Source organism: Metarhizium brunneum, chromosome 3 (assembly GCF_013426205.1).
Source record: "Metarhizium brunneum chromosome 3, complete sequence".
Classification (NCBI taxonomy): Eukaryota; Fungi; Ascomycota; class Sordariomycetes; order Hypocreales; family Clavicipitaceae; genus Metarhizium; species Metarhizium brunneum.
The window spans coordinates 1,109,239-1,131,080 of record NC_089424.1 but is presented as its reverse complement, the minus strand read 5'-3'; the positions used below and the strand labels follow the sequence as shown (position 1 = coordinate 1,131,080).

The window sequence follows — 21,842 nt, the reverse complement described above, 5'->3', positions numbered from 1 at the left end:
GGACAGCCAACTACAACGTGAGATATGATTGAGACAAGAGAGCCCAAACCCAATGCCCGATGCGAGACGCAAAGTTGATAGAGTAAGAATCGTTGCAGGTGGCGAGCTATTTCTTCCGGATTAGGTTTCTTGCGCATCGACTGTACTCGCTACTATGTAGTTCTCATGTCGCAGCGACTGCGGCTGCTAGTTCCACGAAAGGATGCCGATGGTAACGTAATATCCCCATCAACGTGCCGCCCCGTGCCTTTTTGTGTGACACACACACGCCTGATTCGGTGTGATTTCAGCAAATAAGAGCTGGTACGAATAAGAGGCGTACTAAGACGGCAGAGCACCGTTACAAAGCTAGTGGGCGCAATGTAACTCGGCAGCTCCGCCGGCACTGGTCGCCATATATAGAATTGGGCTCAATATGTCATCGAGTTGGGAACTACTCCGTAAATCCGGGGTTAGGTACGCAGTACTCCGAAAGAGTACCTAAGTGAATCAAGATCTCAGCCACCGACACTTGCAGCCTTCATCCTTGCGTCAACTCTGATAATTCCAAAGGCTCAAACAGTAGACACATGAAGGCCAACCGGAACGCTAATCAACCGCGCAATACTCGTCCTCTGATATTCACACCGCAAAATATATCAAAAAGTCAAGGTGACGATATAACGTGGGGGTTAGATATACTTGTCATCCCCGGACCAATCCCAGTCAACACTGTCGACATGCCCGGAGATGGCTTGAGCCAAGTTCTTGGTCAAGAGCTTACATGCAAAGTATCGAAGCCTGGTTTCAATAACAGCCTGCCAGCGACAATGCCGCTACAAAACGGCACAGCAAGTAAAGAGGCTTGTTTCTTAGCAAACGGTAGCAACGGCACCAAAACTACCCGAATCCCATCCACCACGGCGAGCAATGGTAGCCCGGCTACAGTAACTCAAACAGTCAAAATTGACCATGACCGTGAGCCTCACTCGAATGGCGAGTTGATGAAGCCAGCCTCGGGCAGCGCCGCGGCGCCCCAACATCTAGAGCAAATGTGGGGATGGAATAGCATGGCACCAAAGTCCGTGGAGCGATGCGTCCATGATTTGATAAGTGAGAGAGTTCGGGCCCAACCTGATGCTCCTGCTGTTTGTGCCTGGGACGGAGAGCTTACATACAGTGAGCTCGATGGCCTTGCTACCAAATTGGCGTCGAGACTTCGCCGCTTAGGGGTCAGACCAGATATCTTAGTACCGCTATGTTTTGAAAAGTCTATGTGGACCACAGTGGCAGTACTCGGCGTAATTAAAGCTGGAGGCGCTTTTGTTCTGCTGGATCCCTCGCTCCCTGAACAGCGCCTGCAAGTCATTGTTCAGCAACTCCAGGCTAAGGTCATCGTATCTTCCCCTTCCAATGGTGAAGTGAGCTCGCGACTTACACAGAGAGCAGTCGTCATCAATTGGGAATTCTTCACCTCAACCGAACTCGACAATATTGACGATGATGTCCCGCAAACCTACCCTGCCAACCCGGCATCACTTCTCTATGCGGTTTTCACATCCGGAAGCACTGGCATCCCAAAGGGGGTCTTGATTACCAACAAGAATGCCGCTTCAGCTCTATACCATCAAGCAGAATGCATGGGGATGAATGAGAATGCGAGGATATTTGACTTTGCATCATACAGCTTCGATGTCTCCGTCAGCAATGTGCTCTCTGCCCTGGCGACAGGTGGCTGCCTATGTGTTCCAAGCGATGAAGATCGCAAGGATAACTTGGAGCAAAGCATAGCCTCGCTAGAAGCCAATATACTTGATATTACGCCGTCCATGGCGCAAGTGTTATCGCCCGACAGGCTACCTTCGGTCAATACTGTAATTTTCGGAGGAGAGGCCCTGCATCCTACGGATATCAAGCGATGGTGGGGAAGAGTCAACATCATTCACATCTACGGGCCATGCGAATGCACACCGACAAGTACGATCAACTACAACATGGCCGGCCCGGACGAGGCGGTACATATGGGAAAGGGCGTGGGACTAGTCACCTGGATTGTTGATCCAGAAGACCACGAGACGCTGCTTGCTCCAGGATGTACGGGTGAACTATTACTAGAAGGTCCACTCGTCGGCCGAGGTTATCTGAATGACGATGCAAAGACTGCGGCTTCGTTTATAGAGGACCCGGAGTGGCTACTTCGCGGAACCGCAACCAAGCCGGGGCGGCGCGGTATGCTGTACAAGACCGGCGACTTGGTACAATACACGAGCAACGGGTGCCTGAAATTTGTTGGCCGGAAGCAAGCTGCTCAAGTCAAGATCCGAGGCCAGCGGCTTGAGCTCGGGGAGATTGAGCACACCCTCCGCAATCATGCCCGTGTGGATGAGGCGGTCGCCGCATTACAGCACGAAGAGGGCCAAGAGTCCCGGATCGTCAGCTTCGTGACTGTGCGTGATGTCGATGGCATCGACTCGCTGACTGACAATGGAGATGGACGGAAGGCGCACTGCGACGGGGAATATACCTCCATGATGGACCATCGGGGTCGGACCGAGCAGTTTCTCAACAATGGAAAGTCGCAAAAGAGGAGTAAGCAAGAGATTCAGAACGAGCTCTTCGGGATGCTGAAGGCTCAGCTCCCCCTATACATGGTACCGCAAGTGATTGAGGTTCTGGACAGAATGCCTCTCAACCGAAACGGCAAAATCGATCGTCTAGCACTTGTCAAAGGCCTAGAATCCAAGACCTCGGTACGAGTCCCTGTTTGGCAGCCCGTGTTGGAAGTACAGCGACAGATGCTCCAGGTTTGGGCACAAGTCTTGAATATTGACCCTTCCACCATCGGGGCTGACGCTAGTTTCTTCCATATTGGAGGCAGCTCCATATCCGCCATGAAAGTCGTGGCTGTGGCTCGAGAGATTGGCATGAAACTGAGTGTAGCTGATATATTTCGTTATCCGGTGCTGCATGATCTGGTCGACCAGAGCCTCCATGAATCCCCGGATGAGAAACCAGATCAAGAAATAGGTCCATTTACCCTCTTATCCAATGAGGCTTCTCCAAGTACTCTTCTTCAAGAGATATGCATCCAATACGACCTAGGCCAGATCGATGGGACAACAGGAAATACGTTCATACAAGACGCATATCCATGCACTCCGCTGCAAGAAGGTCTGATGTCCTTGACGTCAATGAGTCCAGGCTCTTATATCGGGCAGAACGTGCTTGAAATATCCCCTGATGCTTCAATCGAGAAGCTGTGTGCGGCATGGGAGCAAGTTGTGCGCCGTTTCCCAATTCTACGGACTAGATTGGTGCATCACGACCGCGTCGGTCTTGTCCAGATCGTCATGGACGAGCCTATAAACTGGATCGAAGCAGATTCGTTGGAGGAATATATCAAATCTGATATCGAGCGACCCATGGACCTGGGCCGGCCACTGACTCGCTTTGCCCTAATAAAAGACACCATAGGAACCCCCAAGTGGTTTGTGTTGACTATACACCACGCCCTCTATGATGGATGGTCTATGCCACTAATCCTAGACGCCGTGAAGAAGGCATACCGGGGCAAGGAGTTTCGACAGGGTCCGCCATTCCAAGCCTTCGTACAATACGTCAAGAACCAGGACAGCAAGATGATGAGGGCGTACTGGGTTGATGCTCTCGACGACTGCCAATGTGCACCATTCCCGAGTCTCCCACCGCACATTGAGAAGCCATCGACGGACAAATCTGCTCAATACTCTTTCCCAAAGCCCCAAAGCAACCGCTTGGGCATTACTCCTCCGATCATGATACGTGCAGCATGGGCCTTGCTTGTTGGCAAGATGACCAGTACGGAAGATGTCGTCTTTGGGGTGACGCTATTCGGCAGAAATGCATCACTTCCCGGCATCGAAATGATAGCCGGTCCAACCTTTGCGACGGTTCCAGTGCGCATAAAATGGAACAGCAACGACATGGCAGTCGAGTACCTCAAGGCAGCACAGCAGCAGGCAACAGGAATGATTCCATATGAGCAATTCGGCCTACACAACCTGGCTGAACTCGGTTCTGGGACACGTCAAGCATGCAGGTTCCAAACGCTAGTCGTGATACAACCGGAAGAAGCGAGTGATAGCTCGTCCGAGCTGGGCACGTGGAAGGGCGACTTCGGCCAAGGAGACAGAATCGACTCGTACGGTCTTGTGCTTATCATGCAACTTGGTAGAGAAACCGTGAGCGTTTCAGCTTCCTTCGACTCGAGGATGATAGAGCCATGGAGGGTCGATAAGCTGTTAAGCCGGTTGGGACATGTGGTCTCCCAGCTGAACCAGGCCAACCCTGAGCTTCTCCTATCCGATGTCGAAACCATGACTCCCGAAGATCTTGAGCAAATGTGGAACTGGAACCATAAAGTACCATTGGCAGCAGAGAAATGCGTTCACGAATTATTCGAGCAGACAGCTCAAGCTCAGCCTGAAGCTTCTGCCGTATGTGCCTGGGATGGAGAGTGGACATACAGCGAGCTGGACGAAGCTTCCTCACGGATAGCCCATTATCTAGTTATTCTCGGCGTCAGGCTAGAGCAGATTGTGCCTTTGTGCTTTGAAAAGTCTCGCTGGACACCAGTCGCCATGCTGGCGGTCATGAAAGCCGGAGGAGCATCGGTGGCTTTGGACTCAACCCAACCGGAAGAGCACCTTCGCACAATCGTACAGCAAACTGAGCCCGCGCTGATGCTGTCTTCTTGGGCAAACAGGGAGCTGGCAAGTCGTGTGACCCGACAGCACGTTGTCGTAGTTGATGACAGTCTGCTGGCAAGGTTGAAGTCGGTATCGGGAACCTGTCAACTGCCAGTCGTGACACCATCGAACAAGCTCTACGTTGCCTTCACATCGGGAAGTACTGGAGTTCCCAAAGGTGCTGTCATTACTCATCGAAATTTCAGCTCCGCGATCCAGCATGTGCGCAACTCAAGCTCCGGTAGTGTCGAACCCACGGCAAGAGTATACGACTTTGCTTCGTACGCTTTTGACATCAGCTGGTTTAACAACCTGCAGTCTCTGACAAACGGCGCGTGCCTGTGCATTCCTTCCGAGGCGGACCGAAGAAACGATCTCGCGGGATCCATTCACCGGCTACAAGCCACCTTTGCAATATTAACGCCGTCGACCGCGAATATTCTCCCGCTTGAGACTATCCGCTCCCTCCGGACGCTCATGCTGGCTGGCGAGGCGCTGCCGTCCGAGTACGCAAAACGATGGGTTGGGCTAACTCGGTTAACAAACGGGTACGGTCCTTGCGAATGCACTCCGATCACCACAATAGCAGCCATCGAGGGGGGAAGTGTAGTGGCATCTAGCATAGGCAGGGGTGTTGGCGTCAATACTTGGGTAGTACAGGCCTCAGACCACAATAGATTAGTTCCTATCGGGGATGTCGGAGAGTTGATGCTGGAAGGGCCTCTCGTCGGCTGCGGCTATCTTGGTGATGCCAAACAGACAGCAGCAGCCTTTATCCAGGATCCAGCATGGCTTTGCCACGGGGCGCCAGGCTATCTTGGTCGTCAAGGCCGCCTATATAAGACGGGAGACTTGGTGCGGTATGATTCAGATGGCAGCCTAGTCTTTGTCGGACGCAAGGATGCCAAGCAAGTCAAGATTCGCGGGCAAAGAGTCGAGCTAGGCGACGTCGAACACCACGTCCGTGTTAGCATTCCCGCTGCTAGACAGGTAGCAGCTGAAGTGATACTACCTGCGGATACGAATGGCCAGGGGCGGCCAACACTGGCTGCATTTCTTGTCGTTGACGATCAAGTGGCCGTATCACCAGACGTCCAAGTCATGAGCGTATCGGCTGAAGTTGACCATGAACTTACGAGGCGGTTGCCCGGCTACATGGTTCCGACCGTTTACTTTTCTCTCAAGGAACTCCCTACCAACAGCTCCGGCAAGATAGACCGGCGTCGTCTGCGCGAACTCGGAGCCGGGTTCACTCTTCAGCAACTTGCCCAGCTTAGGAGCGCGTCTGTCAGCAACAAGCGTGCCCCTGCCAACGAGACGGAACACACGCTTCAGAAAGTATGGGCTCGTGTCCTGGGCATCGATGCAGACAAGATTGGTTGCGACGATAGTTTCTTCCGGCTTGGCGGCGACTCTATTACTGCTATGCAGGCATCGGCGGCTTCCCGAGGGCTCGGTCTGGATATATCTACAGCAGACATTATGCGCAGCAAGACCATTTCCTCCATCGCGGCGGCTGCCTCTTTATCAAAACATCATGCCCCGGGGGTGGGCAAGGTTGATCTGAGGAATGATGATGGCCAGCCTTTCGAGCTGAGCCCGATTCAGCAGCTTTACGTGGCGACGCAGTCGCATCCGAACCAGTGTTTTGACCAAAACTTCTTCCTGAAATTGCGTCAGCCAATATCCTTTGCCGCCTTGTCAAAGGCTACCGAGACGATTGTCATGAGACATCCTATGCTCCGGGCCAGGTTCATCCTAACCAGCAACGGCGTTTGGAAGCAACGTATACTTGACGATGCGTCGCAGTCACTTCACCTTTCGGAAATAGATGGCGCAGCATCGGTGACCTCATCAAAGGCTAGCGAAATTCGTCAATGTCGGGAGAGGCTTAACATTGAGACTGGCCCTATTCTGGCAGCAGTTCTGTTTAGCGACCCGGACTGCCAAAGCCTGTTTATCACGGTGCATCACCTTGTTATTGATCTAGTTTCATGGAGAATTCTACTCGAAGAGCTTGAAGGTCTCCTCAGTGGGCGCCAACTATGCGCAAGTCCGACGATAAGTTTCCAGAGGTGGTGCTCTCTTCAAGCACAATATGCGCTTAAGAACCTTCAAGAAGAAATAAAACTGGAAGTCAAGGTCAAGCCGCCGCTTTTATCGTACTGGGGGTTGGAAGCTGATGGCAATTTGCAAGGGGCGATTGTATCCAAGGAGTTTATTATAGATGAAGAAGCTACCAGTGCGATTTTAGGCGCCTGTAACGAGGCGTTTGGCACGCGTCCGGTCGAACTAATAATAGCGGCTCTTATTTACTCCTTCTCAACCGTTTTTACTGATCGAGCCTTGCCATCGGTATTTAGTGAAGGGCATGGTCGCGAACCCTGGGACGACGGCATTGATCTTTCTCGAGTCATTGGCTGGTTCACGACGATTTCTCCTGCGTTTGTGCCCGAAAGAGAACTCCTCGACTTAGTGGACACTATACGCCTGACCAAGGATTCTGTCAGAAGATTGTCAAAGAATGGCTGGTCCTACTTCACATCTAAATCTGCTCAGGAGATTACTGCCGCAACGCATGCCACCGACTTCCCTGTCGAGGTATTACTCAACTTTGCTGGCTCCTACCAGCAGCTAGAAAGAAACGACAGCATTTTCGAAAGTACCACGATGGTGGAAAACTGCCATCCTGAATCGTGGTCAAAGTTGCGTCGTTTTGCGCTGTTTGAATTCAACGCGCATGTGGACAAGGGCCGGTTGACTGTGTCCCTCGAATATCCCGAGAGCACACGACACGGTGATTTAATCGAACATTGGGTGGTAAGCTACAAAGCTGCCTTGACGAATTTGGATGCACTATTGGGCAGCAGGTCTCCAGAATGGACTCTATCCGACTTTCCCTTGGCGTTTACGTCTTACGCCGACATGGACGAGTTCCGGTCTGTCACATTGAGCCAGTTGGGGCTCCAGAACGCACAGGATATTGAAGATATTTTCCCCTGTACCGGCTTGCAAGAGGGTCTGCTCTTTGCCCAGTTCAAATCCCTGGACAACTATCGAGTGGTGCTCGATTTTGAAATAACAGCCACTGAGACGCCTGGCGACCATGTCGACCTACTCAGAATCGAACGAGCTTGGCAAGCCGTGGTGCGGCGACACCCGTTACTGCGCAGTATCTTGGTTGACATGGTGCCCGGGAGCAGCAGGACAATGCATGTTGTGCTTAAAGACCCAAAACCCAGCATTTCATTTGATCAGTCTGCATCCGAGGCGTCGATAGACCGTGGACTAAGCGGCGGCCAAACTCGCGTCAAGTATGAAAAGTACGCCCTGAAGCACCACCTATCAGTATCTAGCATTGACGAGAAGCACGTCCGTATTTGTTTCGAGTTGAATCATGTGATTTTGGACGGACACTCGACCGGCGTGATGCTTCATGACTTCTGGCAAGCCTACAGTGGCACTCTCTCGGCGGATGCACCTTCGTACGGCGACTTCATCAGATACGTTGAAAAGCAACCGCGTGGTTCTCATCGTGATTTTTGGGTCAAGTATTTGGAAGGGGTGAAACCCTGTTTCTTCCCGCCCTCGAAATCGGCAACAGGGGAGTCGAAGGACATGACCGTCTCAGTTCCAGGCCTCGAGGCATCCAAAGTACATGAATTTTGTGCTAAATGGGAAGTCACGACGGCTTCTGTGATTCAGACAGCATGGGCCCTGGTGCTGTATCACTTCACAGGCTGCGCAAACCCTTGCTTTGGCAACCTCGCCTCCTGTAGAGATGTGCCGGTCGACCGACTCGGAGATATGTTCGGACCCGTCATCGCCATGATCCCCTACCGTGTTCGGTTGGACGGGGGTCATTCGGTCGTGGAGACATTGCGGGAAGCGCAGAAAGACTACGTAGATAGTTTGCCACATCAGACGTTTTCACTAATGGAAATCCACGAGGCTCTTGAAGTCGGCTCGTCGGGGTTGTTTAATTCTATTCTTAGTTTTCAACGAGTTGGCGAGCAACCAGATGCATCTGTGGACGGACATACCATCCGAGAGAGATTTGCTCATGATCCAGTAGAGGTAGGCAGACGCAGTGCCATCGCTTCAATGGCCTCCGGGTATCAGCCAATACTAACATGATTCACCTTAGTACCCCATTTCTCTAAGTGTTGGCGACAGTGATACAGATCTGTCGATTGACATTAATTTTAAAGGAGGGTTTATTCCAAGCACCGAAGCTGATCGAGTAGCCAAGGCAATGGGAGCCGCCGTGTCATCGCTTATAAGTGAACCTCACAAGAAAATCAGCAACGAAAGCCTCTTAACCCGTGATGACTTGGAGCTTATATGGAGTTGGAATTCCGACGTACCAACAGAAGAGGGTTCTTTAGCCCAAAAACAGTCCACATTGCGACCAGAAGCCGTAACAGTCTGTGCCAAGAAGGCCGTCACTACCGCCAAGGGGGCCGGCCTAGTGACGTGGGTGGTTGACCCCAAAAACCATGACTCCCTGCTCCCGCCCGGCTGCGTTGGAGAACTCCTTCTCGAAGGGCCACTTGTTGGTTGCAGCCATCTCGGTAACACGGTGAAATCTGACGCAGCCTTCGTCAAGGACCCGAAATGGTTGCTCATGGGCGTTCCAGGCAAGCGGAAGGGACGGCATGGCAGACTCTACAAGACAGGCGACCTAGTTCGCTATAATATGGATGGAAGCCTGATATTTGTTGGCCGCAAAGAAGACACTCAAGCAACGATCCACGGGCGAACCATTGAGCTGGAGGAGGTCGAATACTGGGCCCAAAACCACATGTCAGGTGTTGGGCAAGTTGTGGCCGAGGTTATCAAACCTCAAGGGGAAGACCTGCCTTCAAACTCTTTGCTTGCCATGTTTGTTCATCTGAAGGATGATATAATCAATGGCAATAAGCCAGGATCTCCTATCAAGTTACTCCCCATCCCAGCTGATGCAGAAGGCAGATTGGCCGAGCATTTACCTGCTTACATGATGCCGTCTTTGTTGTTCTCCGTCTCAGAGCTACCAAAGACAATGACGGGAAACATTGATAGGAAGCGATTACGGGAGATGGCGGCCCAATTCAGCATTGAGCAGTTGGAGACTGTGCGATCTTCCGGACAAAGGACAAGCCGACAACCGACTTCTGAGGCGGAACAGGTTATGCAAAATATCTGGGCCAAGGTTCTCAATGCTAGCATCGATATGATTGGCTTGGACGACAACTTCTTTCATCTGGGTGGCGACTCAATCTCGTCTATGAGACTTGTCAGTGAGGCCCGAAAGGTTCACATCAACATTACGGTAGCCGATGTTTTCCACCGCAAAACTTTGGCTGAGTTGGTCGACGGGCAGCATGTAAACGGGGTGGAATCTGGCCCCGAGCTTGATGAGGTTGTGCTCGTTGATTCTCCTACCAAAGAAACCCTTTCAAGGGAAATTGTCTCCCTCTGCCCAGACATTCGCGGCGAAGACATTGCTGATATACTACCCGCCACCAGCGTCCAAGAAAGATGTTTTGTCAAGGGTATTTATCCCGTCATGTGCATCAACCAGGACAACACCGTTGATGACGCTTTATGTGGACGCTTTGCAAACTACGTCTATATAGATCTGCCCAAGAACACTGACGTCTCTCTGTTGGAGAGAGCCTGTACACGAACCCTCGGCGAATTTCCCATTCTACGAGCATGTTTTTTGCGGCTGCAGGGGAGATTCTGGCAGGTCGTGCTCCAAAACATCCAGCATCCCTTCCGTGTACATGATGTCAGCGAGAATCTTGACGTAGCCCTCGACAACTTTTGTGTCAGCGATGCTCACAAGGTCTCCGCGACTCAACCGCCGGTTGCTCTGGTACTCCTCAGACACAAGACTCAAGGTGAGAGGCTGATAATTCGCATTTCTCACGCCCAGTACGACGGTGTTTGCCTGCCCACTATTATCGAGTCGTTCATAAATGGGCCTGGAACAGCTCCTCCTCCCCCGAGCTTCTCTTCGTTCCTGTCGCACGCCTCTCTCAGACGGTCCAAGTCTATCGAATACTGGAAAAGGCTTCTACAGGGGTTGCAGCATCCCGGTGCCCTGCGAAAACATCTCCTCGCCCAGACAGATATTCATAAGTCGCAGCCAGAGGCAATTTATATTCGCGCAGAGACAAGTCTTCCTCGCCTTCCGGGCAACATGACTCCGGCGACTCTAGCCAGCGCCGCTTGGGCACTTCTTCTATCACGGCTGACTGGGCAAGGCGATGTCGTCTACGGACATTTGGTAGCAGGACGGAACTCGGAAATAGGCGGCATCGACAAGACAGTAGGATGCTGCCTCAACTTTATTCCCGTACGGGTCACATTCCCGTCGACTCAGACCCTGACTGAACTACTGTTCGCCGTTCAGGAACAGTTTCTTGCGGTGGGGGAAGCTGATTCCCTTGGCTACAAGGAGATTATTGAGAACTGCACAGACTGGGCACAAGGTTCAACGTTTGAGTCGACCATTCAACACCAGAATATTGATGAGAACCCGCAGATTCAATCTGCCGCGGGCGTATCGAGGGTGCAGTTTTTTCAAAACCCTCATCTTGTGCCCATGTCAATACACATGGTATCGGAAACTCGAGGCGATAAGCTATTCTTGGAGCTGAATAGCAATACACACATAATGAGCTTAGAGGCGGCTGAGGCTATGGTCAATGGGCTCATCTCCATTGTTGACGAGTTTAAAACTGCCATGTGACCTGACCTTTTAGTATTCATCTCGAAGTCTGCCAATAGATAAGAGAGCAACCATGTTTGCTATTGAAAGTTTTGTCATCTCCTTTAGAACGATAGTGGGTATATATATAATCTATATGTCAATGTTTTCCTAGGTTGCGGCTCTGATAAAATTAGAAATGAATTAGCCAGTGGCGGGGAATTCTCAGGGGTAAGAACTTCGATGAGCTTACCCAAGCTACCTCGTGATGCTGCTATTCGAGAATGTTCCTCGTGCAGTATAGCACGGTGGTTTGCAAAGGACGGCCTGACAAGTAGTGTAGCTAAGAAAACAACCCAAGACTCTCGATCAAGAGATTCCAAAGCAGTTTAAACTCGCATTGCTCAAGCCAAGCTGCAGGCTAGTCTGTCGAAAAAGAAACATGCTCTTTTTGCAAAGCATTTATACACCCATATATTCCGTTGCCAGAGTCGGCCATTCCGCTTCATGAGACATGCCGTAAGGCGGTGTCCATCTTCCAGCATGTGTCGTGAACTGAAACAACTGTTTGCCGAGTCTAGTAGCAACTAAACAAAGCATTTCTTGCAGACATGCACCATTTTCAAGCATCAATGGGGAGTTCAAGCGAAAGAGCCGTGGTGCATGTTTATAACCATGGACAACTTTTGAAGCCCAAAGAGTGTCGAGAGATAATGTATTGTAATTCCAAAACAAAATCTATAACACGAATACAAGTCATAAAACATTAGAAAAGCCTTCTTATCCATTTGGACCGAACCCCGGTTCTCGTCTATTCCAGTAAAAAAATCCGGCATGTCTAGAAGCCGCCGCCACACCAAATATCATCGCTCGTATTAATAGTGTACCATATGACCCTCATTGTCTCGGGCTTCAAGCCAGGTGAAAATCTTAAATATATTTCAAGTCGAAGGTGCAGCACACCTGACTCCCGTGGCCTGGTTGACGCAGACTTCAGTCCCGACTCGGTTGCCGTTCACGTCGTAGTAGCCGCCGCCGCAGAAGCCGCCAACGTTGCAGAAGGTGCTGGCTCCGCACTTGGGTCCGTTTTGAGGGAACTCGGGATCGGGCGTGTTCATGCAGGACTGAAGCTGGACACAGACATTATCGGTGTTACCTGAGCCAGAATAGTCGCTGGGGCCGCAGATGTAGCCAGAGAGGCAGTCGGCGTCAGTAGCGCACTGGGGAACGGCTGTAGCGGTGAGGGCCATGCCCATGGCGACGATGGCGGACTTGATGGTGAATTGAGCCATTTTGTAATAGTAAGTCTGTCGTTGTTCTCAGGCAAGTAGGATGCCTATGGCTACTGTGGAGGTGCGGACAGTGGTAATGGTGGTTGGATAAACTGGACCCGGTGTGACTGATTGTCGGAGTGATAAAGGTCAAAGAAATTGAAGACTGTTGTGTTGGAATTTTGTTTTTGTTTCAACATGAGGTCCAGGGACCAGGGCTTATATATACCAAGATGTTGAGACTTGCAGCGCTAGCATTATCAACTCGATGATGGCGCGTGTTTTCCCACCTCTACTCCGCCATCTTCTGGGCGGCTTTCCCGAAGCTGTCAGTGGAAGCTCTTTCTGAGGAAATGGCTGGCTCGGACGAATATGCACCGATGGCTTCATCAGCCCAATAGCGCCCGTGGCGTTCCATGACATCAACGTACCTGCATGCTCGGCAATCTCCTGACCCCGACAAAACCATTCAAGTGAGTTATATGTTTTTGGATAGCTTCTGAATCCTCTTAACTGTGGCCAAATAAGGTGGTTTAGCCCGTTGCTTGCCTTCGTGGGTTGTGCTCATCCTGCATAATGACTCTGTATTGCCCTGAAAGAATGCTATTATGCCAACCACTTTCGCGGCGGGATGTCGTATCTCTATGATGTTCCATTAAGTGCATTGGAGTTTTCTCGCTGCTTGTTTAGTGCTAGTCCTACCAGACAATATTCGGTGCTAGATTTCAATTTGCTGGGGCTCCGAATATCGCAGGGCATAAAGTTTAACTTGATCTCCAAAGATAGCTCAAGCGCAGGAACGGCCGCCACCGCAGGGATCATCAGGAGAAATTAAAACACCCACATGGCCGGGAGCCGAGGGGACACGATAGTGAACTGGGGATTAAGGCCAGCATACTCCGTACGGAGTAGCGTTGACGGAAATGTCATGTCGCCAACCGAATGGGCTGCCAACCTGCGGGTGAGTTGACACCGACTCGTGACACTACTTGCCGAATAGTCGGCCAGGCAAACTGCCACGGCCTGCATTAATGGGGAAAGCATATCACTTGTGCCTCTTACATGTAAGGCCCATAGCGCCGTCTTTCAGCCCTAGGAGACTTGAAACGGACATGTTGCATCCGACTCATACGTCATTATATTTTCTTGAGTTGCCGGTATTGGCCAGAACATCTGGGGCCCCATGGAAATTATTGACGGTAGAGCCGATATCTACCTAGGTGGGTGTGTACTACACCATTTGGTTGTGTGGTGGCAACAAGCTCGAGGCCACAAAGACTGCTCGTGGTGGCGCCGAGGCGGCCAGACAACTTGCCCACCATTTCAATAGCAGTCTGAGAAGTCTCTGCAAACTTATCAACTACTTTTTCTGGATAGCTGGTGGCAGCATAATCATTGAAAGCAACGGACTGATTTGTAGTCGGTCTGTTGAGTCTGTTGAACAAGCCGGTTATTCCAGTGCAACATGGCAGTTACCACACTAGGCCAACCGTTTTGCAATATGAACGTAAACTAAGCAAATTTCCATTATGAATGCGTATCAATGCTACGCCCAGGACGCAGTGTATTAATATGTGAATGGTTTCGGATCAAAGCCATGACGCAAGACCATAGACAGCTATGAGCTCTTGTTTCCTGCGTACCCTGTATAAGCTAATGCATATTGACGCCTGAAAACAAAGCAGCTCCATTTTCCTGCAGTTACCGCGTTGGTGGCGCACACATGTCCAGCCCGATAGCCGTGGCCGCCTATCACCATGTCGGATGGCGTGACAGTTCAGCCTCTTTGATCCGTCAAGACTATCATGTCTGTTCGGTAGCAGCAAGCCCGAGCAGCATCTGCAGCATCGCCGCGGAGAAACCTCTGTACGAAGCACACAGCTCAGCCTTTCGGGAACAGCGAGGCCATCGCCAGCAGCCAGCAACATCACAACTTGTTCATGATGCGGTATCGGTGAAGGCGATTCAAGAGCCTCTCTGCTCTGGGATAAGAAGTCAAGAAACAACAAGCATACATCATGATTCCGTTATAAATATGGCTACACCTCGCTGCTAAACTAGAAGATTTCAACACAATCCACAGTCAACACAAACACTCCAGCACCACTCCTCTCCTCTCTTTGAGAACTACATTTGACAACTACATTGCGGAATCAACATTGAATCAAGCACTCTTGCCCAGCCAAACACTTAACACCAAACACCAAAACAACATCACAACATGGCTTCCAGAATCTTGCAGATCACCGTCGCCGCTTTTGCCTTCACCACGGCGGTCAGCGCAATCCCTCAGTCATACCCCAACAAGTGCGGCGACCAGGTTTGCCCAAGCGACAAGCCCAACTGCTGCGCCGTCAACGTGAATGGCGTCGAGGAGCTCGGCTGCTTTGCCGTCTGCCCCAACCCGCCGCCGCCGTCGCAGCAGCTTCAGCAGAGGCAAAGCCAGGGCGTCGAGTGCGGCGACTCCATCTTTTGCAAGCCCAACCAGCTCTGCTGCGCCGTCATCTACAATGGCGTCGAAGAGCGAGGATGCTACGACGGCCCTCAATGCCCTCCTCTCAACCCGGCCACCACCATGACCACGACAACCGCCGCCTCTCCCGCCGCCACCACCGGCCCCAAGTGCGGCGATTCCTTCTTCTGCCCTGTTGGCAAGGTGTGCTGCCCCAACAAGCTCTATACGTGCGCCGACACTGTCGACCAGTGCCCCCAGTAAGGCCTGTCTTGACAGCTATGGTACATGGGCGTCAACGTCTACATGGAACGGATACAGCCACAGGGCTGGAATGTGGAGAGTTTGCTGCTTTATTCCTTTTGTTTGTTTTGTTTGCTGCCGGATGAACAATAGACTATAGAACATAGACAACACCGCGAGAGATGGTAGACAGCGTTGGATTCATGGCTTCGGAATAGTACTGCTAGACTATTAGTTTATAGTTAATAGTACAAGCTTTATATATCAACAATAATAGTTTCTGTTGGCATAATGTTCCATCACGCCGAACCATGACGGAATGTGATTGACATGGATGTGATGGCTGAATATATCATCGAAATTGTCGCATGCTACAAGCCTCTCAACGTATTCCGCGCCGAAGCCGAAAACGGCAGCATAACGCCAGTTATGCCTACTCTAGCCTGGAAGCTCTGTGCAAAAGATTCTAATTATATACCAGACTAATCAAATACTGCCCTTTATCCGTGGCAAGAAGCCCGTCTTTGAAGAAAATGACTAGCCAACACCGTCACCTTCCGCCTCGCACGCTGGCGAATGTGTCAATCTGTCCAACCAGGCGCTGCCGTCACCAGGTCAGCGTGCCAAGAATTATCCCGTCTTACCGTTAGGCTGGATCTCAAGCAGGGGTTGTCTGCAAGATTTGATAGCAAAGGTTGCTATTTTTGGGATACATGCAGGGGTTGGTGGCCAGCTGAGAAACATGGCCAACTTGGGTAAGCAGGCTCATGACGATCGTCACGTTGGTGTTTTGGCACAGCGAGAAAAGTATAAAGAAAGATCGAAGCAGTCGTTTTGGCCTGAATCCAAACCATCAACCACAATTACACCTCTAAAAAGCACCTACCACACAAATAAAAAACATTGAAAGCCCACATCTCTTGCCACGAGTCAACGGTCCAACTCGCTCTTCTTGACCCCAGTGACCCGAACCATGAAGTTTGTAGCATTGGCTCTTTCTCTTGCCACTGTCGTTTCCACGGCCAGTGCCTACGCCATCGAGGCCGACGGCGTCAACTGTCGCTCCGGGCCCTCGACCAGCGACAAGGTTGTACGAACATACAACAAGGGCAACGACGTCAAGCTCGAGTGCCAGACGGCCGGACAAGCCATCGACGGCGATTCTCTCTGGGACAAGACCACGGACGGCTGCTACGTCGCAGACTACTACGTCAAGACGGGCACAACCAACATGGTCACTGGCCAGTGTGGCGGCGGCGGCACCATCAACGGCAAAATCAGCCGTCAGGAAATCATTGCCCGTGGGCAGTATTGGGTCTCCAGGCACGTCCCATACTCCATGGAGGCGACGTATCCCGATCAGCACGGCACCCGCTACAGAACCGACTGCTCTGGCTTCGTCACCATGGCTCTTCACGCCACTCCTCCCGGCTACAACACCGTGAGCCTGCCCGAGATCGCGAGGCCGATTACGTGGGCTGAGCTTCAGCCCGGTGACTTAGTCGGCACGCTGGGGCCCGGGACCGGCGGTGCTGCCGGTCACGTCACCCTTTTCCACTCTTGGGCCGACGCGTCCAGGAACTCGTACAACACTCTGGAGTGCAGGGGGGGTACGGGCTGCGTTGCCTACAAGCGTCCTGTTGGCTGGACTGATGGGCCTTATACGGCGAAGCCTTATCGGTATATTCGCGTTGAGTAGGGTGAATGGCGGAGGAAACACTGTACTGTTCTCACGGTTGTGTTATATAGCTAGTTGCGTAGGGTTGTTTATAAATCCGTAGTCTCTCGGGCTAGAAGAAAGTTCATACCGTGTTGGTTCGTCAATCGTCCACGGGCCAATTCACTCGTATACAGTCAAATCGGTACATAAATGATGTGGTAGCCAGTATGGCTAAAATATTATATAAATTATTTTTTTATAACGGCATATTCAAGCGCAAAATTGACCTGGGTGCGACCAGAGACGAGAATGCAATTTTTAGTACTCAAGTATTTCTCTTGAACTTCTGCGGAAACGTGGAACACTATACTCGAACCATGGGGTGACACAGCTAGAATTTATCAACCTTTGGGAAGCAGAGTAGCAATGTGCAAAAGTTTATTACTTGACAAATTCAGCCGAGGCTTAACGGGCAGCCAAGTACAAATACCCAAAGCTCAAGTCCACCCACTCTACTCACTACGGCCTGGTCTCGACATTGTATTTCACCTTTCCAAGCCGAGAGTGGTATATGCCTGCCGGGATAAACGTCATGAGCCCGTGCCGGACCAGTCTCCCGTCAATACCATCGACCTATCGCTTCCTGACACACGAGTTGCCCGCGTAGTACTCATTCGTCTTGCAGCACCTAGAGTCGCCGTTGCCAGCGTTCCAGGCACAGTAGACATTCTGGCTCCAATCACAGGGGCCACGGTAGCAGGGCATGATCTTTGCCTTGCCATCATAACATTTACCGTTGATGGCCTTCTGGCCTGGTTCACAGCAAACAGTGTCGGCAACAGCGCCGCCGTCCTTGCCGACAAAGACGGTCACATCAACAGTGCACTGCGAATTCTTGCCAGAGCACACAGTCTTTCCGTCTGAGCAGGCATTCGAGCCCGGCTCGGCGCATTTTCCCGAGACGGCGACCTGGCCGCGGGCGCAGCAGATGCTCTTGCCGCTGGTGTCGATGGAACACTGGGACTCGGTGCCGGAGCAAATCGTCTCGCGGTCCGAGCAGAGATTAGATCCCCGGCTGACGCACTTTCCATTGAGGGCGATTTGACCCGCGGCGCAGCAGATGCTTTTGTCGTTGTTGTCGACGGCGCACTGGGACTCGGAGCCAGAGCAAATGGTCTCGCCGTCCGGGCAGGCCTGGGATCCCCGGCTGACACACTTTCCGTAGAGGGCGATTTGACCCGAGGCACAGCATTGGGTCAGGGTGGCGTTGGTGTTGTCCGGGGTGCACTGGGGAGTATCGCCGTGGCACCACATCTTCCCCGGGCAGATGCATGAGTTGAATGGTGGCCAGTCGCTGTGAGCTATGGCGAGGTCAAGCAGACCAAAGGCAATAGCGGTGGCCTGGATTAAGCGCATTCTGGCAAGTATCAATGGATTGTATAATGATGTGAAATTTGGATGATGTTGTGACTTGGTGGTGATGGGCTTCAACTTGACGGGTGATCGGTGCTCTTTTATATCTTTTTCGGCAGCTGCGGTCTCGGATCGGTCGGGACATCGGCGAATATTTCTTTGCATCTTTCCATTGCTGGCAGAGTCTCTACCAAGTTGTTTTTTTCGATTTTGCTCAGTTATACATGTGCAGCTATAGTTTCCATCACGCCAAGTACCGAGTCTCATGTTCTGATTTTGTTCAACTATACATATGCAGGTATCAGAAACGGGCAAGGTCAACGAGAAACTGCTACCACTTTGTACCAAAACAGCTGGATAGTGTCACGATGAGAGTCCAAAAATTCTTTGCGAAAATCCTCCTTGTCCAAGTAGTTTCGGGATGCAGGCCGCGAAGTAGGCACGGGGTCCAAACCTCCTGGCACGCAGGGAAACAACCCCTCCAACGCAGCGGGAAGAGCCATAGAATGAATGTATCATGCCTTGGGCATTCAGACAGCGGCCACCGGCAGCCAAGTAGAGAAAGTTATGCTTATCACAAGCGACTGCGACCATGTGAAATGCCGGCATGATGGCCGGATCAAACCCACCCAAGATACATTGAGATAGTTATGCAAGATCGAACTGAAAAGGGACCACCGAGTGGAGCTGGTTACACTATATCGGGGAATTTATTCTATCAATTCTGTCGGACCGCCTGCTATGGAACCATTTATCGTACGACTTAGTATGGGACCGAACCCGAGGGTGGCTCGGCTTGTGCTCTCGACTATCGGCCCAACCAGTTCCTGTTTCTATCCTGTCTTTCTTGAGTTTGGATATATGTACGGATCAATTGCTAGTATACACTCTGGAGACTTTGACAGGTTTACCCCTATGTGCTAAAGGAACTCTTATAGTTGGTAGCTGCTGTCCTCTAGTATACATCGTACTACTTGATTTGAGAAATGACTGGAATAATAACAAGCTCACTTTTCTTTCTTCTCTCTCCAACATTCTAAACAGCACAAAGAGGACTTCTAGATGGCCTTAAAGCTGACTCTATATAAACGCCTTGTCAGTCTACCAAATGATTTTCACATCTATCAATATTACCAGCGCAAGGTGTTGTCGCCGACAGTCGATCAACTCAGGGATACTATACGCACTTGGGACTCTCGCTATTCCCCACTTGCAAGGCAGAATACTACATTTATTCGTGGACCTTGTTCTATTTGTCCTCGCTACTGAAAACATGTCAGGAGTCTGCGGGGGAGACGGGCCGTAGATATCAAAGTAGCATATATAGCGCAAGATCCACCTGATCTGCACTCGATAATGACACTCCCCAGGAGATAGAATTCCCTTGGGGGCGAAACATGGTCCCTGCTTAAAGATGAAACTACTCACTCGCTTCATTACAGTATTCATAAAGGGCATTGGCTGTCGGACGTAGAGTCTAGTTCAAGTGGGAGGACCCGAGGTTCCGATCCGCATCATCCGATCTGCGTTCCCATTGCCCATCACTCCACTCCCTTGGAATGTCACTGAGGCAAATTGTGACCTCTGTCCGGGCTCCATAATATGCCGTCAATGTGTTTGTCTTCCACTAGATACGGGGAAATAGCTCCAAGATCTGTCGGACTAGTGGCTGTGACTCCTGATACTTTGCGTCCAGCAACAGTATCTGAAATACAACATCGAGATCCTACTAAATGTCCATAGTGCCACCGCTTACACTTTCTTTTGATACTTGCTTATTATGCAGTTCTAGGTGCCCGGTTTGAAGAACGTCCAAAAATCTGGCGAATGCGAGCAGAAAGAGAAGCCACCCACGTACCGGCCAACACGTCTTGATTAAACAGAATAGTCAGCTATCGGGGTTGTATGTGTAAATCGTGCCATAGTAAATGTTCCCAGTACATTGAATAAGCAGCTTCCGAGGGGAAACAGGGACGACCTGTTCACTCACGGTGCAGCGGATATCGCGGAGGATACCCCAACGTGTTGTGCCCCTCAGTTCTGATTTGCGTGTATCCAAACTGAAACAACAGCGTTATGAATGCACTAGTTACCAGAGTACCACGCCTCCCGAAAAGCTTGGTCTCAACTAATATCACAGCGATGACCGGACCAAAGAGGCCGGCAACATGGTTGATGGCATAGTCTCTCCAGGTCGCGTAATTGGAGCCTCTTGCAAACCTTTCCCGCGTGATTTGAGGACAAATGGCAAAAGGACACTGAATAATGGCGAAACCATTCCAATAACAAACCAGCTCGACAGGATGAGCCTGGCTAAGCAGGCCAGAGTTCTCGTTTGAACAAGCCTATGAAAGGCATCTTCAGCCGCAGGGAGGACCAAACCGATTTCTCAGTGTGTAGGACCACCTCTTCTTCTTGCAGCCTTCAAGTGTGGGTGGATGAGGCCTCTGGGCCGTGATGGAGATGTTGTTCAAGGCCTGGATGACTTCCTCATCGCGATTTTGAGCAATCCGCCACCGCGGAGCCTGCACCATCTTGGCCAAGGCAAGCCGTGCCTGTGCCAATACCAGGATCAATGCGCCACAGGTACAACGCAAATATCGCCAGCCCATTTTATCTGAAGTAGAACACGTTGCTGGCGTAGCCTTGGGGGTGAAACTATAGGTGCTCATGAATCCTCAGGCCAAGAAACCAGTCTTCATGTAGCTAACCGCCCACCAGACCCCCATGAAAGTGACTAGCCACGCATGGCTGGTTGGCAGGAACTGCAAGAAGTTAGTGGCATCTATAATGTAGTTCCCCCCGGCAGAGTAGAGTGCCACGCTGAGTTCACAGTCAATCCTCGGATACACGACGGGGAGACGCTACACATACAGAGACGTGAAAGAAATGTAGCTCGGCATGCCACCGGCAATGATGACGAGTACGGCGCAAGAAAAAACCTTGGTGTTGAATGCGAGCTTTCTTCCAATGACATCTGCCAAGAAGCCCCAGAGGCCGGCGCCGACAAGAAGACCGATTTGTGGCGCCATTGGAATGCTGAAAATCCGGGTAATCGGCAGCCCATATTTCTGTTGGGCGGCGAAATTGGCAATGAATTGGCATACTACTAAAAGCTGCACGTTGCCGCGCGTGAGTATCTGTCAGTTCCCGAGGGCGTTGGCGAACATACCGGGTTGACGGCGTATCCGAAGCCATGTTGAAGACTTTGGTCCGACTTGCGGTTGTCAGCTCAACACCTGTTTAAAAAGAAGTTTCGTCAGATTCACAAGGAGGCGCCTGTTTGCTCATGTATATTTTGATAGCTCCGAGCATGTTGAATGAACATACGATTTCTCTCCTGCTTGCAGTGATGGACTTCCTTGCATAATGGTGCATTTAAGGTTCAACTACAACA

General features: G+C 51.2%; 6 protein-coding genes across 6 annotated transcripts; 3 read left to right on the top strand and 3 right to left on the bottom strand.

Annotated features, from left to right (window-relative positions):
• Window positions 1–809: 809 nt before the first annotated feature.
• NRPS1_1 (Nonribosomal peptide synthetase 1) lies at window positions 810–11,448 on the top strand (the record flags this gene model as incomplete). Its single annotated transcript, XM_014688711.1, has 2 exons — window positions 810–8,783; window positions 8,854–11,448. The coding sequence occupies 2 exons, from the start codon at window positions 810–812 to the stop codon at window positions 11,446–11,448; spliced, it is 10,569 nt and encodes a 3,522-aa protein (XP_014544197.1).
• Window positions 11,449–12,347: 899 nt separating this feature from the next.
• G6M90_00g056030 (uncharacterized protein) lies at window positions 12,348–12,698 on the bottom strand (the record flags this gene model as incomplete). The annotated part of the gene is made up of 1 exon (XM_014688710.1): window positions 12,348–12,698. One exon carries the CDS (start codon window positions 12,696–12,698, stop codon window positions 12,348–12,350), a length of 351 nt encoding a protein of 116 aa, XP_014544196.1.
• A 2,200-nt stretch (window positions 12,699–14,898) lies between these two features.
• G6M90_00g056020 (uncharacterized protein) lies at window positions 14,899–15,393 on the top strand (the record flags this gene model as incomplete). The annotated part of the gene is made up of 1 exon (XM_014688709.1): window positions 14,899–15,393. One exon carries the CDS (start codon window positions 14,899–14,901, stop codon window positions 15,391–15,393), a length of 495 nt encoding a protein of 164 aa, XP_014544195.1.
• Window positions 15,394–16,345: 952 nt separating this feature from the next.
• Window positions 16,346–17,071, top strand: G6M90_00g056010 (uncharacterized protein; the record flags this gene model as incomplete). The annotated part of the gene is made up of 1 exon (XM_014688708.1): window positions 16,346–17,071. The coding sequence occupies one exon, from the start codon at window positions 16,346–16,348 to the stop codon at window positions 17,069–17,071; it is 726 nt and encodes a 241-aa protein (XP_014544194.1).
• A 594-nt stretch (window positions 17,072–17,665) lies between these two features.
• Window positions 17,666–18,448, bottom strand: G6M90_00g056000 (uncharacterized protein; the record flags this gene model as incomplete). Its single annotated transcript, XM_014688707.1, has 1 exon — window positions 17,666–18,448. The coding sequence occupies one exon, from the start codon at window positions 18,446–18,448 to the stop codon at window positions 17,666–17,668; it is 783 nt and encodes a 260-aa protein (XP_014544193.1).
• A 2,675-nt stretch (window positions 18,449–21,123) lies between these two features.
• G6M90_00g055990 (uncharacterized protein) lies at window positions 21,124–21,477 on the bottom strand (the record flags this gene model as incomplete). Its single annotated transcript, XM_014688706.1, has 2 exons — window positions 21,124–21,268; window positions 21,320–21,477. 2 exons carry the CDS (start codon window positions 21,475–21,477, stop codon window positions 21,124–21,126), a joined length of 303 nt encoding a protein of 100 aa, XP_014544192.1.
• Between the last annotated feature and the right edge of the window lie 365 nt (window positions 21,478–21,842).